This window comes from Erinaceus europaeus, chromosome 2 (genome assembly GCF_950295315.1).
Source record: "Erinaceus europaeus chromosome 2, mEriEur2.1, whole genome shotgun sequence".
In the NCBI taxonomy this organism is placed as follows: Eukaryota; Metazoa; Chordata; class Mammalia; order Eulipotyphla; family Erinaceidae; genus Erinaceus; species Erinaceus europaeus.
In genome coordinates this window covers 29,827,987-29,847,260 of record NC_080163.1, presented here as the reverse complement: position 1 = coordinate 29,847,260, position 19,274 = coordinate 29,827,987, and the positions used below count along the sequence as shown (strand labels likewise).

At 42.7% G+C, this 19,274-nt stretch overlaps 1 protein-coding gene across 1 annotated transcript in view; it reads left to right on the top strand.

Moving 5' to 3' along the window:
• The first annotated feature begins 2,904 nt into the window (after positions 1–2,904).
• ALDH7A1 (aldehyde dehydrogenase 7 family member A1) overlaps positions 2,905–19,274 on the top strand; it is a 79,079-nt gene continuing 62,709 nt past the window's right edge. Inside the window, exons 1-3 of the mRNA XM_007527767.3 lie at positions 2,905–3,153; positions 6,634–6,687; positions 7,246–7,311. Coding sequence (XP_007527829.1) covers positions 2,962–3,153; positions 6,634–6,687; positions 7,246–7,311 — 312 coding nt within the window. The 5' untranslated portion in view covers positions 2,905–2,961. The remainder of the gene's footprint in view (positions 3,154–6,633; positions 6,688–7,245; positions 7,312–19,274) is intronic.

Below are 19,274 nucleotides of genomic sequence, written 5' to 3'. Positions count from 1 at the left end.
ACCTGCAGGCTGCAGGGGAGTCACTTCACAGGCGGTGAAGCAGGTCTACAGGTGTCTATCTTTCTCTCCCCCTCTCTGTGTTCCCCTCTTCTCTTCATTTCTCTCTGTCCCATCTAGCAATGATGACATCAATAACAACAACAATCATTACTACAACAACAATAAAATACAAGGGCAACAAAAGGGGGAAAAAAAGCAAAAGATGACATTGATAAGCAGTAGTCCTACTTCAAAGAGGCAGTACACTCCTCAGGTGTTCAAAGCATCAAGGTTCATAAGGTTGCCTTACCCTCTGGAATATAATTGCTTTACTCAAGTCAAAAAGGATAAAATAGGTATATAGTCCAACAAGGAAATGGCATTCTACACAAGTCTCCAGGGTTTCTTTCAATATTTTAGATAATACTACTGATTCTCAGGGCTGGGTAGATAGCATAACCAGTATGCAAAATGACTTTCTTGCCTGAGGCTCTGAGGTTCCACATTCAATTTCCAGCCATAAACCAGAGTTGAGCAGTGCTCCAGTAAAAAAAAAAAAAAAAAAAAAAAAAAAAAAAATCTGTATAGATATTCAAACATGCTTCTTTCAGTTGGTAGGACTCCATGTGTATACATGAACATGAACTTTCTCCAAACAAAACAAAGTATGTTAAATTGAATATGTTAAATATGTTAATTGAATCTGTTGGTCGGTATCTGGGTAAGCTGGAAATAAGAAGCTCTGTAAACAGTTTTTCTATCATTTGCTTGTTTGTTTATTTATTTATTGCACCAGGGCACTGCTCAACTCTGGCTTATGATGGTGCCCAGGATTCAACCTGAAAGCTCAAAGGCTCAGGCATGAAATTCTTTTACATAATTACTATGCTCTCGCCCTGCCCTCATTTCCTCTCTCTTTATGCAACAAGTCGTAATTGCATTATGAAACTCAAAGTACTCAGGGCACATGTTAGCTGGAGAAGAGATGTTCCTAGACTTGGCTCAAGAATATGGAGTATTGTTGTAGAGATAAACAGTGTCTTGTCTAACAATGACTTGGAGCCAGCTTTCAAAATAGGTTTTAGGCACATCATCATAACCAAAAATTGCCACAAAGCATGAGGTGCCCTCCTGATATGCCAGAAATCTTCATTGTTTGTGATTTTGATCCAAGAAATGCAAGAAGCATCATTTATGTATCTTCAGCACTGGTTACAGTTTCTCCTAGGTGCTTGCTACATGCTGAGTATTTATTGCAATACTTTGTGCTTCCCGGCTGGAACAGATACAACTGAAGCTGAAATATGAGATGGAAGGCAGGGTTTTTGCATGTGGAGAAAACAGCAAAAGTAAAGACAGCAGTAGAAGGAAAAACTGGCTGAGCACAGAAACAGAAAGTGACTTTTGACTGTAGCTGAGAAGTCCACACGGCAAATAGTAAGCAGTAATATTTTGAAACAAGAGGCTGGGAATCACTGATGCACATATTCCATTTATTTGAGCATGCATTTATGTTTTAATTCAGGTCTAAATAATGCTGATTGAAATGTCTGCGTTACTCTCACAGTAATAAGGTAGTCATTGTGATATGAAATGGGAGATGAATTAATAAGGCATGAATGGAAGGATATTGCAGGAAGAGAAAAACAAAACAAAACCTGAGGATAAGGAAACTGCGTCATAACTGTCTTCGTTCTTCCAAAACAAGAATATATCTAAGGGAGACAGCATAATGGTTCTGCAAAAGACTCATACCTGAGGCTCCAGGTTCAATCCCCAGTACCACCATAAGCCAGAGCTGAGTAATACTTTGGTCTCTGTTTCTCTCGTATTAAAAAAATAATAATAGGGAGGGGGTGGGATATGGAGATTGGGTGGTGGGAATTGTGTGGAGTTGTACCCCTCCTACCCTATGGTTTTGTTAATTAATCCTTTCTTAAATAAAAATAAATAAATAAAATAATAATAATAATAAAGCAGTAAGAGAGAGATAGAAAAAAAGAAAAAGAATATATCCAGGTAGAAAATGTACCTTCATTTTACATTCTTCATTAGCTAGGATAATGTAATTTGAAATTTGCCAAAGCAGTGAAAAACAATCTTTCCCTCCCACCAAAAACAAAAACAAACCACCCACACACATTCCAATCTGAGCAGCCCTCTTCTAATATACTATGATGGAAGAGTCAGTATTTTGCTGAAGTCTTTTTTTTTTTGCCACCAGGGTTATTGCTGGGGCTCAGTGCCTGCCCTACGAATCCACTGCTCTTGGAGGCCACCTTTTTTGTTTGTTTGTTTGTTTGTTTCCTATTTTTGTTGTTGAATAAGACAGTGAGAAATTGAGAGAAGAGGGGAAGACAGAGGGGAGGACAGAAAGACACCTGCAGACCTGCTTCACTGCTTGTGAAGCAAACCCCTTGCAGGTGGGGAGCCGGGTGGTGGCGCACTTGGTTGAGCGCACAGGTTACAGTGTGTAAGGACCGGGATTCGAGTCCCCAGTCCCCACCTGCAGGGGGAAAGCTTCGCAAGTGGTGAAGCAGGGCTGCAGGTGTCTCTCTGTCTCTCTCCCTCTATCTCCCCCTTCCAATAAATAAAGACAAAAAAATTTTTTAAAAAGAAACACCTGCAAGTATGCTTCACTACTTGTGAAGCTCTCCCCTACTTGGGGGGTTGTGTCGAACCCTGGCCCTTGTGCATTGCGGCGTGTGCACTCAACCAGGTGCACCACCCACCAACCCCTTTCTGAGGACTTGTTAACTGCTCTGATTCCGAGCTTCTTTCAAACAGATGGCGGTAGCGATCTCTCCAACTTTGTAGGACAACCCAGTGGCTCCGGTCGGGGTTAAGCCTGGGACTGGTGGGTGGGGGGCGTGTCGTGATGGCGAGGCCGTCCTGTCCAATAGGCTCTCCCGGGCGGGGGGCGGGGCTCTATTTCAGCCGCTCGCCCTCCGCAGCGCCCAGCTCGCTAGGCCCGACCGCATTATGTGGCGCCTGCCCCGCCGGCTGTGCTTTCACGTTGTGCGGAAGAACCATTTCTCCGCGCCTTGGGACCGGCCTGCCGCCTTCATGTCCTCTCTGCTCATCAATCAGCCCCAGTACGCTTGGCTGAAGGAGCTGGGGCTCCGTGAGGAGAACGAGGGCGTGTACAATGGAAGCTGGGGAGGCCGGGGAGAGGTATGTGGGCGGCCCGGGAAATCTCTGCAGCCCTAGCTCCTGGGGGAGGCCGGGCGCTGCCCTCCTCTGCGGGAGGAAATTGTGCTGGATGGGAAGTATTGAAGCTCCATGAAAAAACTTAACTCGTTTAGGGTGCCGGGAGGTTAGATTTTAGGTCTTTGTTAGGGAGAATTGGCATTAGGTTGGAGTTTGACGCGTGTGTGTGTGTGTGTGTGTGTGCGCGCGTGTGCGCGCGCGCGCGCGCATTAAACTTGCCACGGATACTTGTAACCTTCTGGCAGAATCTTGCAGTCTGTAGTGAGAATTGATACAGGCCTGGCAGGGGAAATTCTCTTTTGATTTTTTTTTTTTGAGCCTGCTTGTAGCACCTCAAATGTGCCATGCGCCACAGGCAACATTTTACAGTATAGTTGTATGTTGTTCTGTCTCCTGCAGTCCTTGGGAGTTTGCAAGCCGGGACTTGCTGCAGACCTGTCTTACTTTGGTTGAACTCTGCCTGGCTTCCTTGAGGACCTGTTTTTCAGTCTTTTTCTATTGCCTAGAGTATAGTAGCACATTTGGGAGACCAGTTTATGCATAATAAAATGTATTATAGATCGCTGGTTCTTAAGGCTCTGGTTTTTTGTTTTTGAGAACTGCATACAAAAGAGCTTTTTTTTTTTTTTTTTTTTTTTTTTTTAACATCCAGCAAACTTTGTTGAATGCATAATATACCTGCATCTCTTTGGCTATCTGTGACTGAAGGAGATGCAGTTAACTAATTGTTCTCCAAATCTCATCCATTAATGGTTTCAGCTTGTTTTTTTTTTCTGACATCTCATCGTTAGGCAGGGCAATGAACAGTCCTCTCCTTAAGGCCTTTTTAAACTACAATTTATTTCCCCCCTTTCTCACTGATCTTTACAGTTTCTGTGGACACAGACCATTCTTATGGTTGTCTGACTTTGACCATTTTACCTTCCGACTAAAGAGAGGGCCAGTTGAATTAGGGAGAGAAAGAAAAAACAAAACTGACTCACAGAATAGGTCTATTGTTAATGGGAAAAGTTGAAATAGTGGGATATGTTTAAGCCTTTAAACATCATATACTTAGATGGCAAATGTAGGCTTTACAGAAAGGTAGACCATGAAAGACAGAAGCTCTGTAGAGAGGCTCATTTGTCTTATAGATATATTTACTAATTAGAGAGAGGACCAAAACATCTCTCTGACATATATGATGCTGGAATTTGAGCTAAGAATGCCTTATCCACAGAGTCACTTCCCAGGCTGCACTGATTTATTATTATTATTTACCACAGCACTGCTCAGCTGTGATTTATGGTGGTACCTGGGGATTGAGCCTGGAATCTCAGAGCCTCTGGCATGAAAGTCTCTTGTATAAGCATTATGTTATCCCCCTGCCCAGAGGCATGTTTATAACAAGTTAATTTATTTATGTTTATTCTTTTATTTTTATGTTTGATTAATTGTAGCTTATAAGACTGTGAGATTACAGGATATGGTTCCATAGCACATTCACATCCACCACTAAAGATCTGTGTCCCCACCCTCCCACCTCCCAGTGATAAACACCATAGTTCTTACAAAGTCTTAGAAACAGTTTGCTTGCTTCTAGGTTGCTTTTTGCAAGTTTGTGTGTATCAGTTCTGTAGATTCCACATGAGTGAAACCATCCTGTAGTTGTCTTTCATCTCTTATTTCACTAAGCACAATCACTTTCAATTTTATCCATTTTATCCCAGAGGACACAAAATCATCTTGATTGCAGAGTCGTATTCCCATGGAGTAAATATCCCATCATTTCTTTACCCAGTTATCTATCTATGGGCATTTAGGCTGCTTCCTCTCTTTGACTATTTGTAACAAGTTGATTTAAAGGTCTGAGTTAGACTGCTTTGTCATAGTCTTCCCCGGCCTCTAGTTTATATTTACCCAGTTCCAAGGGAACTACATTTCCTATATATGATATTCTGTGAAAGAATGGAATTCCCCAATTGAACTAAGTCATTGAAGTAGATAGAGAAGATCTCTTAGAAACTAGATAAGATGAAATTACACTAATGCAATAATTGCTTCAGCTCTGCACCTGGAATAGGAGTGTTTGCCTTGAAACTGCATACCCTACAACCCCCTCTCTCAGCTGTTAACTTGCCCATTTGGCTTCTATAAACACTGCTTGCTTCCTGGCTCAGGAAGATAATAATGGAATGTTTTCCTTGAGACTTTAACCCAAAAATTAGCAAGGAGATGTTAATTATGTAATTCATGTAGACTCCCACTCATTTCTCCTTTATAGGAGGATGGTTTTCAAGCCTCGGGGTCTCAGAGCAACCTGGCCTGGGATCTCTCAGCTGAGATTTGTCTTTGTCTTTTGGTGTTGTCTCTGTGTAAGTCTGTATACTGGCCTTATTTTCAGTCTTTGAAACTTAAGAATAAATTCCTTATACTTCACTTATATACGGGAGTCATGTCAGTTTGTGTGGGTTCGAATCAAAAGTGTTCTTTCATATGGTGAGCCAGGCAGGAGCTTTGAAGCCTGACCAACCACCACAGCTGACTCATGTTCTGTTCACTGTCAGATCTTGAACTGATTCTCCTTGGTCTTGTGATAGCTTTGATCCTTGTTGTATGCGGAGTAGTTTTTCTGACTAACCACCCCAAAGATAGGCTACTGGCTATAACCTACTTCTCCTATGGCCTCAGCCATGGTCTGATTCTTTGTTTTTTATTTTTTATTTTATTTTTTATATTTATTTATTTATTTTCCTTTTTGTTGCCCTTGTTTTTATTGTTGTAGTTATTATTGCTGTTGTTGTCATCGTACAGGACAGAGAAAAATGGAGAGAGGAGGGGAAGACAGAGGGGGGAGAGAAAGACATCTGCATACCTGCTTCAACGCCTGTGAAGCAACTCTCCTGCAGGTGGGGAGCCGGGGGCTCCAACCAGGATCCTTACGCCGGTCCTTGTGCTTCGCACCATGTGCGCTTAACCCACTGCGCTACCGCCCGACTCCCGGTCTGATTCTTTGTACATTCGTCTTTGTGTGTGTTAATTGTCCTCTCTATTTTACTTACAGCTCCTCCTCTTGAATACTGTTCTTTCCATCTCAGCGAAGTCCTTCGTGAGGAGATTCGTGAGATAATTGAAAGTTTCTGGCCAGGGCACCCCTGGCATAACCCGAAGGTCTCCAGGCCCTCTTCCAGACTCCCTACAGCCTGATAGGGTGTTGGACGAAGCTGTAGAAAAGTATAAAAGGAAACTGTTTTACTGGCCTAAATTTGTTAATAGCTTGAACCTAAATTATCTATTCAATAAAGCCTCCTACTCATAGTCCTCTGTGTCTGTGTTGATGGTGGAGGTCAGATCAGAAGTGTCCTTACACATCTTCCTCTATGTCCTGTGTTAGCCTCAGTTTGTCTTAGTTTGTAATGGGTATGGTCAGAAACAAAACTTAACATTTCCTCTTTTTGTTTTAAGGTTATCACAACCTATTGCCCTGCTAACAATGAACCAATAGCAAGAGTCCGACAGGTAAGTGACTTTTTTTTTTTAATTCAAACCACCAGATCAAGAACATTACAAAATTACAAAATATAAGGTGACATCTTTTTTTGGAGAGATTGTGCACTCTTTGGGTGGGAGTATCTGTACCCTAGAAAAGGTGAATCATAAGCAGGACTGGGGGAGGCAGTACTTCAGAATCACCTGGGGATTTTAGGTTCTGCAGCCTGGTTTGGAGCAGGAGGTTCTCCGTTTTTTTTTTTTTTTAATATTTATTTATTTATTTCCTTTTTTAACCTTGTTGTTTTTTATTGTTGTGGTTATTGTTGTTGTTGATATCCTCGTTGCTGGATAGGACAGAGAGAAATGGAAAGAGGAGGGGAAGACAGAGAGGAGGAGAGAAAGATAGACACCTGCAGACCTGCTTCACCGCCTGTGAAGCGACTCCCCTGCAGGTGGGGAGCCGGGGTTCTAACTGGGATCCTTATACCGGTCCTTGTGCTTTGCGCCACCTGCGCTTAACCCGCTGCGCTACAGCCCGACTCCCCTGATCTTGTTTTTCATGCCTCTCCCTAATTCTTAATTTAGGCTAGCATGGCTGACTATGAAGAAACTATGAAGAAAGCAAGAGAAGCTTGGAAAATCTGGGCAGATGTAAGTGTGACCGTTTGTTGTTTGTACCACACAGGATTAGGGCAGGAGTACTGTAATTGTAGTGAGATAAAGAGGCAGCCAATCAGCTGGTCATTGTCCTTTTGCTGAAAATGAAACTCCTTAGAAGTTGAAGTCCTTGACTGTAGTCCTAGTATGATGCCTTTGCTGTATCTACCTTCAGTAAATGGGTGGTTTCTAGTGGGTTAAAGCACTGTGTGCAAGTGTAGAATGAATGTCAGCTGTGAACGCTTTATTCTCCTCCCCAAGTTATATAGGAGGGAGTATCTCAACAGGGGTCAACTTTCCTGTTCCAAAGAGCACCAACTGCAGTGGCTCTTTCAGAGGACAGGGCTGGAGTTGCTCCAGTGCTGAGCAAGCTGAGATGGGTTCAGTTTCCTAGGTTTCTGTGTCTCCTTCTGGGGTTCTGTGAGCTAGTGTAGGAGCTGTGTTGGGAGCTGGGCCGGGCCACTCTGATCTAGGTGAGAGCCAGGCACCTTAGGAGGGGAAAAAAATCAGAGACTTGGATAAACTGGACCTCATGAATCACCTTTTACCTGCCCCATCCTCTGCTGTTTATCACCAAAGTTTTTAGACCTGAGGCTGTTGGAATATCCTGGATGGTTCCTCTAGGCCTTCTCCAGTAAATTACTTCCCAATGTGCTTTGCTTTGTGTGAAGGGCAGGCATGGTTTACCAACCCCCCCAGGGCTTTGAGAGCTAAATGAGTTAATCATTTAAAGTGCCAACAGGAGAGCCCTGCAGTGCTGCTGAACTTCTGTAAGTTACAAAACTGCTGGGTGGGGACTGCTGAGCCAGCAGGGGTAGGTCCAAGAGATAGACAGCCTCTGTGCAAAGCACAATCCTCTAAGTTAGCAAATACTGACCCCTAAGTTAGGCTCAGGGCTCTGTTATTTATAATAAAAAATATACTTGATCAGAAAAGTATAATTTTCATTACAAAATATCATGCACGTGAGCGAGGTAAAAAGTCCATCCTATCTGGCTAGAAAATGTGTCAGGAGAATAGTGGATAGCAGAAAACTTTCATGGCTGTGACTCCAGGGCCCAATTTTCCATCCCCAGCCCCAGCACCACCAGAAACTAAAGCTTAGTGATCTGGGGGGAAAAAAAAATCAGTAAATTATCTGTCTATCTATCTATCTAATCTATCTATCTATCTATCTATGTATTCTGTCTGTCTATAGTGGTCTGGGATATAGTGCAGTGGATAAAGCACTGGGCTCTCAAGCATGAGGTCTTGTGTTTGATCCTTGGCAGCATATTTGCCAGAATGATGCTCAGCTTTTCTTTTTCTTTCCCTTTTTCTTTTCTTTCTTTCACACTAGTAAGTTGAAATTTTCAAAGATAACGTTATAATAAGTAAGTCTCCGGGGTTGGGCAGTAGCACAGTGGGTTAAGCGCACATGGAGCGAAGCACTAGGATTGGCATAAGGGTCCTGGTTCCAGCCCCCAGCTCCCTACTTGTAGGGGAGTCGCTTCACAGGCAGTGAAGCAGGTCTGCAGGTGTCTGTCTTTCTCTCCCCCTCTCTGTCTTCCCCTCATTTCTCCATTTCTCTCTGTCCTATCCAACAACAGCAGTGACAACAATAATAATGACAACAACAAGAGTAACAAGTAGGGCAACAAAATGGGAAAATGGCCTCTGGGAGCAGTGGATTCATAGTGCAGGCACTGAGCCCCAGTAATAATCCTGGAAGCAAAAAAAAAAAAAAACAAAAACAAACCCAAAATAATAAGTTTCTAAAAAGAAAATAGTGTCCAAAGCACTGTCACTTATTGTCTCAGAAAATTCTTCTTTTTTTTTTTTTTTAGAAAATTCTTATATTATTTATTTTTGATTATAAAAAGAATGCAACCAGGGAAATAGTTCAGCTGGTAGAGCACAGGACTTACCTGCATGGGATCCTAAGTTTGATGTCTGGCACCATATGTGCCATAGCAGGTGCTTTGGCCTTTCTCTGACTCTCCATTTTTCTAACACACAATATATAAGTAAATAAATAAATCTTTAAAAAGGAATTAATACATATTCATCACTAAAACTGTTGGGTAGTACAGTTAAATAAAATAATCAAATTTAGTCCCTTTATCTTCAGTACAGAATAGTTATTAGAATTATGTCTGGTTCACTTCCTTACAATCTTTGTTATGTTTATTTCATATTATGGTTATTATTTCCAAATGCATATTGCATGATTTGTAAAATTTTCTGACTTCTGGCTGCTTTGTGTACAAGGTTTAAGTTATTATGTAACTTAAAAATAATTTTTTTTTATTTTCTTTTTTTTTAATATTTTATTTAATTTATTTATTCCCTTTTGTTGCCCTTGTTGTTTTATTGTTGTAGTTATTATTGTTGTTGTCGTCATTGTTGGATAGGACAGAGAGAAACGGAGAGAGGAGGGGAAGACAGAGGAGGAGAGAAAGACACCTGCAGACCTGCTTCACCGCCTGTGAAGCGACTCCCCTGCAGGTGGGGAGCCGGGGTTCGAACCGGGATCCTTATGCCGGTCCTTGTGCTTTGCGCCACCTGCGCTTAACCCGCTGCGCTACAGCCCGACTCCCAAAAATAATTGTTTTCCTGAATAGGGAACTGTTTTCTTTTTAGTTACTAGATATTTATTTATTTATTTTAGATTAAAAGAAAGGGGGAGGTGTTGGGAAATTGTGCAGATGTGGTTGAACATTGGCAGGGCCCACAGACCACTATATTTCCATGCAAGTATTATTTACAGATCCCCACCACGTTATCCCCTCAGGGTATTGCTAGTTCAGTTAAAACCATTGCAACAGTTGCTAAGGATGCTTTCACCTTCCCAGCATGCCTTTTGCCTCTCTCCACCCCCTTTCCTAGCCAATCCTGTTCCGACTTGCCACTTCAGGTTTTTGCCCTATAAAGCCCACTGCTTCCTCCTTTTTTCTCTTCTGTTCTAGACCTGGAGAAGGGCTGGTGGGCATAGCGGGAGGTGGCCATTTTGCTAGCTCCATGTGGCCTAGACCCACTGTACCCGCACCCAACTCTGGGGAGCCCATGTGAATAAAGATTTGCGTGTGAATAAAGATTGCTCCGCCACAAGTTCCTGGTCTCTTCTCTCTCCTGTGTGCAACCCGACAGCATATTGCATGATTTGTAAAATTTTCTGACTTCTGGCTGCTTTGTGTACAAGGTTTAAGTTATTACGTAACTTAAAAATAATTGTTTTCCTGAATAGAAAAAAGTTTCTTTTTAGTTACTAGATTTTTATTTATTTATTTTTTACATAGAGACAGAGAAGCAGAAAGAGTGAAGAGACCATACCACTGCAGCTTCCTTCAGGGGAGTGGGGGTCAAGCTCATACCCAGGTCATGCATATGACAAAGCAGTGCCATAGGTTTTATTTTTAATTTTTGTATATTTTAATTTTACTTATTATTATTATTTTGACCAGAGCACTGCTCAGCTCTGGCTTATGGTGGTGTGGGCGATTGAACCTGGGACTTTGGAGCCTCATGCATGAGAGTCTTTGCATAACCATTATGCTATCTACCCCCACCCCTAGGTTTTACTTTATTACTATTATCATTTTTTAAAATAGGGAAATTAAGAGGACATGTTAAGAAAAACACCTCCAGCACTACTTCATGGCTTGTGAAACTTTCCCTCTGTAGGTGCTCATGGCTGTGTGCATGCAACCAGCGCACCACCACCACCTGACATATATATATATGTATATAATTTTTTTTTTTGCCTCCAGGTTTATTGCTGGGGCTCGGTGCCTGCACCATGAATCCACTGATCCTGGAGGCCATCCCCCCACCTTTTGTTGCCCTTGTTGTTGTAGCCTTGTTGTGGTTATTATTGTTGTTGTTGATGTCGTTCGTTGTTGGATAGGACAGAAAGAAATGGAGAGAGGAGGGAAAGACAGAGGGGAGAGAAAGATAGTCACCTGCAGACCTGCTTCACCGCCTGTGAAGTGACTCCCCTGCAGGTGGGGGGCTGAGGGCTCCAACCCAGATTCTTCCTCTGGTCCTTGCATGTTGCGCCACGTGCGCTTAATCCATTGTGCTACCGCCTGACTCCCAATTTACGTTGTTTTAAATGGCGATGAAACTTTTGATGAGGAATATCTTTTTTTTTTCCTCTTTTGTTGCCCTTGTTGTTTTAGCCTTGTTGTTATTATTATTGTTGTTGATGTCGTTGTTTAATAGGACAGAGAGAAATGGAGAGGGGAGGGGGAGAGAAAGATAGACACCTGCAGATCTGCTTCACCGCCTGTGAAGCGACTCCCCTGCAGGTGGGGAGCCGGGGGCTCCAACCCCAATCCTTATGCCGGTCCTTGTGCTTTGCGCCACATGCGCTTAACCTGCTGTGCTACCGCCCTCCTCCCGAGGAATATCTTTTCTATGTGTGTATTTGCACAGAGTAAATATGGTCATGTTTGCAAAAAGAGATCACTTGAATTTAAACCCTGAGTGAATCTCATAATCTGCCTTTGTTTTGTCCTGGGAGTGACATCTTTCTTAAATACTGATGTGTACTTTGCTGTTGCTGTTTTCACATTAAGGATAGATAGCATTTGGCAGCCCACTCCTAGCCAATACTACCTCTCCACCCAACATGCTTTCTTTTACTTCTGGTAATTTTTAAGCTTCCTAATAGAGTAGGAGTGTTCAGTGGGAATATAATTTCTCCCCGAGTGATGGAAGAATCAGTTGGAGGATTCCACTTGTCAGAATGTGAGTTAAGCAACTGAGATCAATGTCCAGGAGAGTGTGCCCCTGGGACTCTGCCAACTGGCAGGGACTCGGATGGCTGGTGCTTTAAACAGATCAAACCTTTATGCCCTCCTGGAACCTCACCTGTGTGGGGCTTCTTTTGCTTGGCAGTGAACCTTTTGGCTGGCCTTGCCTGTGTGAGCACAACCCCCTCTTTAATTCAGTTCATTTATGCTAAGCCTGAATATTTTCAAAAGGGACTTTTCCCTCTATTTGTTTATTATCCTTATTTATTTATTGGATAGAAACAGCCAGAAACTGAGAGGGAAGGGGTGATAGAGACACAAAAAGACACCTGCAGCACTGCTTCATGACTCACAAAGCTTTCCCCTTGCAGGTGGGGGCTGGAGGCTCGAACCCGGGTCTTTGGGCATTTTAACATGTGTGCTCAACTAGGTGTACCACCACCCAGCCTCCCCATTTTATCCTTTTATTTTTATTCTTTGGGGAGACAAGCCAGAGTCTGTGTTTGCCGATGGGGTCCTTAGAAAAGAAAGCCTGCTCTGGACTGCCAGGCTGTGTGCTCCTCCTCTTGGCACCCGGTGGCCCCCACTCCTCCAGGCCAAGTTCCTGCTGCCTCTGCCTGACACCCGCCGAGCCATCCAGACCATCTCCACCAGCAGCCAGCGGCTGCACTGTGGCCTTTTTTTTTTTTTTTTTTTTTTTAAGGGAAACGGAAACAATAGAACAATGTGAAAGGGTAGTGTTATGAGAAATGGGTATAAGTCTGGTGAAATAGTTCATCTAGGAGGGTGCCTGCTTTGCCATGTGCAAAGCCCATGTTCAAACGTAACCCTCACCTCACTGGGGAAGCTTTGGTACTGTGGAGTCTTTCCCCCTCTCTCCCTTTGTCTCTTTCTCCTTTCTGAAAAAGTAGATGAGAAGCAGTGAAACCCCAGTGATAACAAAACAAACAGAAAGACATATTTCTTTTCTTTTTTTTTTTTTTAAATATTTATTTTATTTATTTATTCCCTTTTGTTGCCCTTGTTGTTTTATTGTTGTAGTTATTATTGTTGTTGTCGTTGTTGGATAGGACAGAGAGAAATGGAGAGAGGAGGGGAAGACAGAGAGGAGGAGAGAAAGATAGACACCTGCAGACCTGCTTCACCGCCTGTGAAGCGACTCCCCTGCAGGTGGGGAGCCGGGGTTCGAACCGGGATCCTTATGCCGGTCCTTGTGCTTTGCGCCACCTGCGCTTAACCCGCTGCGCTACAGCCCGACTCCCGACATATTTCTTTTCTTTGAAACTGCAGAGAAACCAGTCAGGAATATTAGTTTACTTGCTTGTAATTTGTAGTTTCAGCATAGAATTCCCTGTCTCAGCCCCATGTTTCCTCATCTCTTTCTCAGTCCTGGTAAGGAAGAGCCAGTCACTTTGCTTTCTTGTCGACAGGAATTACTAGTGGACTGTCTTTAACTGAAGAAAGGAATACTAGCTTTAATATTGTTATCTTGGATTATTTCCTCAAGACTCAGCTAATCTTCCCTCAGTACTCACGGTTGTCTCTGGTGCTCACTCTCCAATGTGACCTCACAGGTAAATTGTGCAAGAATGAAGACTCTTGCCCACCTCAGGAGAGTCTTGAGTTTATTCAGACCTTGTCATGCAGTGACGGAACAAGTTCACACAGGAAGTATTATTGTGTTTTCTTCTGTGTGCTTTAGGTTTCAGGTCTTATATCCATGTCCGTGATCCATTTTGAGTGAATTTTTGTGTAGGGTGTTAAATAGTGGCCTATTTTCATTTTTTAAAATAATTTTTTATATTTATTTACTTCCCCTTTTGTTGCCCTTGTGGTTTTTTATTGTTGTTGTAGTTATTGTTGTTGTCGTTGTTGGATAGGACAGAGAGAAATGGAGAGAGGAGAAAAGACAGAGAGGGGGAGAGAAAGATAGACACCTGCAGACCTGCTTCACAGGGTGTGAAGCGACTCTCTGGCAGGTGGGGAGCCGGGGGCTCGAACCTGAATCCTTACACCAGTCCACACCGGTCCTTGTGCTTTGCACCACATGCACTTAACCCGCTGTGATATGCCCAACTCCCCCGTTTTAATTTCTTTTTTATTTAAGAAAGGATTAATTAACAAAACCATAGGGTAGGAGGGGTACAACTCCACACAATTCCCACCACCCAATCTCCATATCCCACCCCCTCCCCTGATAGCTTTCCCATTCTCTAGCCCTCTGGGAGCATGGACCCAGGGTCATTGTGTGTTGCAGAAGGTGGAAGGTCTGGCTTCTGTAATTGCTTCCCCGCTGAACATGGGCGTTGACTGGTCGGTCCATACTCCCTGTGTGCCTCTCTCTTTCCCTAGTAGGGTGGGTCTCTGGGGAAGCGGAGCTCCAGGACACATTGGTGGGGTCTTCAATCCAGGGAAGCCTGGCCGGCATCCTGATGACATCTGGAACCTGGTGACTGAAAAGAGAGTTAACATACGAAGCCAAACAATTTGTTGAGCAATCATGGGCCCAAAGCTTGGAATAGTGGAGAGGAAGTGTTAGGGAGGTACTCACTGCAAACTCTAGTGTACTTCTGCTTTCAGGTATATATTTTGCAGTAGTTTATGGATACGTGTGAAGATATGCTCTCTCTCACAGAAACTGGTGTATATCTAGGTTTTGGGACTTTGTTAGAAAGTGAACCACCTGAGATGAAATTAGAGTGTACTATGAAAGGAAAGGTCTCACCCGAGTAATGAAGTTGAAGGGTTGTCATTCCACACGTGAAGTCTCTGGACACAGTCTGAAGTGAAGCATGTTGAGGTGGCAATTGTTGCGTTGGTTTAATTTTTTTTTTTAATATTTATTTATTCCTTTTTGCTGCCCTAGTTTTTTATTGTTGTAGTTATTATTGTTATTGATGTCATTGTTGTTGGATAGGACAGATAGAAATGGAGAGAGGAGGGGAAGACAGAGAGGAGGAGAGAAACACAGACACCTGCAGACCTGCTTCACTGCTTGCGAAGCGACTGCCCTGCAGGTGGGGAGCCGGGGGCTGGAACCAGGATCCTTACGCCGGTCCTTGCGCTTTCTGCCACGTGCACTTAACCGCTGCGCTACTGCCCAACTCCCCCGTTTTAATTTTTATCTGCGTATGACTGCGCCATGAAGTCTTCCTTGTATGTTGAAGAACGGATGTCATTTACTTTCTCCGTTGTATAGGCTTGGTTCCTTTGTTGTAAATTAATTGTCCATGTATGTTTGGATCACTGTAATATGCTTTTGGTTGGTCCTTTTGCTTCTACATTTTTTTCCTTTTCAATTAATTTTCTCTTTTTTGCCTCCAGGGTTATTGCTGGGTCTCATTGCCTGCATGATGAATACACTGCTCCTGGCGGCTATTTTTTCCCTTTTGTTTCCCTTGTTGTTTATGGTTGTTGTTGTTGTTGTCATTGTTGTTGGATAGGACAGAGAGAAATCGAGAGAGACACAGAGGGGAAGAGGAAGATAGACACCTATAGAGCTGCTTCCCCACTTGCTGCTTCACCACTTGTGAAGTGACACCCCCACCCCCACCCCCGCGGCTAGGGAGCTGGGGATTTGGACCTGGATCCTTGATCTGGTCCTTGCACTTTGCACCATGTTTGCTTAACATGCTGCGCTATCGCTCAGCCCCCTAATTTTCTTTTTGTTTTTTAAATTTTCTTTTAAGTTATTTTTTTCTTATTGAATAGAAACAGAGAACTTGAGATGGGAGGGGAAGATAGGGAGAGTGACAGAGAGATGCTTTGCAGCCCTGCAGGTGGAGGCCAGCGGCTTTGAACCTGGTTCCTTGCACACTGTAATGTGTGCACCACTGCCTGGCCCCTTTTAAAATTAACTTTATACACATCAGACAGTGATCATTTTTTTTTAAATTTATTTCTTTATTGGGGAATTAATGTTTTACATTCAACAGTAAATACAATAGTTTGTACATGCATAACATTCCCCAGTTTCCCATTTAACAATACAACCCCCACTATGTCATCTATCATCCTTTATGGACATGTATTCTCCCCACCCACCCACCCCAGAGTCTTTTACTTTGGTGCGATACACCAATTCCATTTCAGGTTCTACTTGTGTTTTCGTTTCTGATCTTGTTTTTCAACTTCTGCCTGAGAGTGAGATCATCCCATATTCATCCTTCTGTTTCTGACTTATTTCACATAACATGAATTTTTCAAGGTCCATCCAAGATCGGCTGAAAACGGTGAAGTCACCATTTTTTACAGCTGAGTAGTATTCCATTGTATATATACCACAACTTGATCAGCTACTCATCTGTTGTTGGACACCTGGGTTGCTTCCAGGTTTTGGCTATTACAAATTTTGCTGCCAAGAACATATGTGTACACAGATCTTTTTGGATGGATTTGTTGGGTTCCTTAGGATATATCCCCAGGAGAGGAATTGCAGGGTCATAGCTACCGTAGGTCCATTTCTAGCCTTTGCAGAGTTCTCCAGACTGTTCTCCACAGAGGTTGGACTAGTTGACATTCCCACCAGCAGTGTAGGAGGGTTCCTTTGACCCCACACCCTCTCCAGCATTTGCTGCTGTTACCTCTTCTCACAGGAGTGAAGTGGTATCTCATTGTTGTCTTGATTTGCATTTCTCTGACAATCAGAGACTTGGAGCATTTTTTCATGTGTTTCTCGGCCTTTTGGATCTCTTCTGTGGTGAATATTCTGTCCAAGTCCTCCCCCCATTTTTGGATGGGGTTATTTGTTGTCTTGGTGTTGAGTCTGGCAAGCTCTTTATATATGTTGGTTATTAAACTCTTATCTGATGTATGGCATGTAAAGATCTTCTCCCATTCTGTGAGGGGTCTCTTGGTTTGGGTAGTGGTTTATTTTGCTGTGAAGAAGCTTTTAATCTGATGTAGTCCCATAGGTTTATACTTGCCTTAGCCTTCTTTGTAATTGGATTCGTTTCATTGAAAATGTCTTTAAAATGTATGCGGAAAAGAGTTCTGCCAATATTTTCCTCTAAGTATCTGATAGTTTCTGGCCTAACATCCAAGTCCTTGATCCACTTGGAATTTACTTTTGTATTTGGTGAAATACAGTGATTTCAGTTTCATTCTTCTGCATGTTTCAACCCATTGTTTCCAATGGTGTTGGAAACAGGCAGTGATCTTAATGTAAAGCAATAATCTTATTTTGTCTAACCGATTAACCATTTTATCTTTACTTAATTGCTTTATTATGTATATGTTTTATTACTACCAGAGTTGTCATCAGGGATCAGTGCCTTCACAATAAAACTACCACTCCTGGGCCACCACCCCCCCCCTAAATTTTATTTGCTAGAAAAGAGAAATTGAGAGAGATGGGGGATGGGATGGGTAGAGAGGGGGGAGAGAGAGATACCTGCAGCATTGTTTCATCATGTGTGAACCTGGGTCCTTGCATATGGGAATGTGAGTGATCAACCAAGTGTGAGACCTTCTGGCCCCACCATTAACCATTTAAACTCCTTTGCACCTGGAGTAAAAATTGAGCCCTTAAAAAGCATCTGTTTTGGGAGTCGGACGGTAGCGCAGTGGGTTAAGCACACGTGGGGGTGCAAAGTGCAAAGACCCTTGTAAGGATCCCGGTTTGAGCCCCCTGCACCCTCACCTGCAGGGGAGTCGCTTCACAGGCAGTGAAGCAGGTCTGCAGGTTTCTGTCTTTCCTCCTCTCTGTCTTCCCCTCCTTTCTCCATTTCTGTCTGTCCTATCCAACAATGACGACATCAATAACAACAACAATAATAACTACAACAATAAAACAAGGGCAGCAGAAAGGACTAAATAAATAAATAAATAAATAATAAATATATTTTAAAAAGCATCTGTTTTTAGGCTTGCTGGCCTTCCTAATCAACCCCTCCAATGCACAGGATCATGGATCTCCAGTATGCTTTTTCATTTTCTTGGAAAGAATATTCCTATGAGTGAATTTACTAATTGTTTAACTTTCAGTTTAAATCTTACGTTAGAGGTTTTTCATGGCAATCTTTTAAATAAAATAGCATCTGTTTATCCTCTATGACCTTTGTTTTCTGTTTCAGCCGCCTATATATTTCCTTAGTCTTTATAACTAATTTTTAAAAATCTTTATTTATTTTGGATAGAGGCAGAGAGAAATTGAGCAGGGAGAAACAGAGAGGGAGAGAGACAGAGAGACACCTGCAGCACTGAAATACCAGTTTATTAGTATGTTGAATTCAAAAGTTTGGTCATGAATTCATTTGACCTATAAAAAGACATCACTGAGATAATAAAAAAATATTTTAAAAGTTTTTAAAAGGGGCCAGGTGATGGCACACCTGGTTGAGCACACGTTACAAGCACAAGGACCCAGGTTTGAGCCCCTTGCCCCCTCCTGCAAGGGGAGAGCTTCATGAGTGGTGAAGTAGGGCTGCAGGTGTCTCTCTGTCTCTCTCCCTCTCTATCTCCCCCTTCCCTTTCAATTTCTGGGTGTCTCTAGCCACTAAATAAATAAAGATAATAAAAAAAATTATATATTAAAAAAATCACTGAAAATTACACAGGCCAATTGGTAGTTAGGTTATTTTAAGGTTCTGTGAGTCATCTCAAAACTACATGTGTTTCCTCAATCTTTGAAGGTTTTTTGTTGTTGTTATTGTTGTTGTTGCCTCCAGGGTTATTGCTCGGTGTTAGTGCTTAGTTAGTGCTCGGTCCTTGCAGTACAAATCCACAGCTCCTGGTGGCCATTTTTTCCATTGTTGTTATTGTGGCTGTTATTATTATTGTTGTTGCTGCTGTTGTTGGATAGGACAGAGAGAAATTGAGAGAAGAGAAGAAGACAGGGGGAGAGAAAGATAGACACCTGCAGACCTGCTTCACTGCTTGTGAAGTGACTCCCCCTGTGGGTGGGGAGCCGGGGGCGCTCAAACCAGGATCCTTGTGTTGGTTCTTGTGCTTTGCATTATGTGCGCTTAACCTGGTGCTCTATCACCTGGCCCCCAATCTTTGAATTCTTTTAAAAAAAATTTTATATTTACTTATTTTCCCTTTTGTTGCCTTTGCTGTTTTTTTTTTTATTGTTGTTGTTATTGATGTCTTCATTGTTAGATAGGACAGAGAAATCGAGAGAGGAGGGGGAAGAAAGAGGGGGGAGAGAAAGATAGACACCTGCAGACCTGCTGTTCACCGCCTGTGAGGCGACTCCCCTGCAGGTGGGGAATCTTTGAA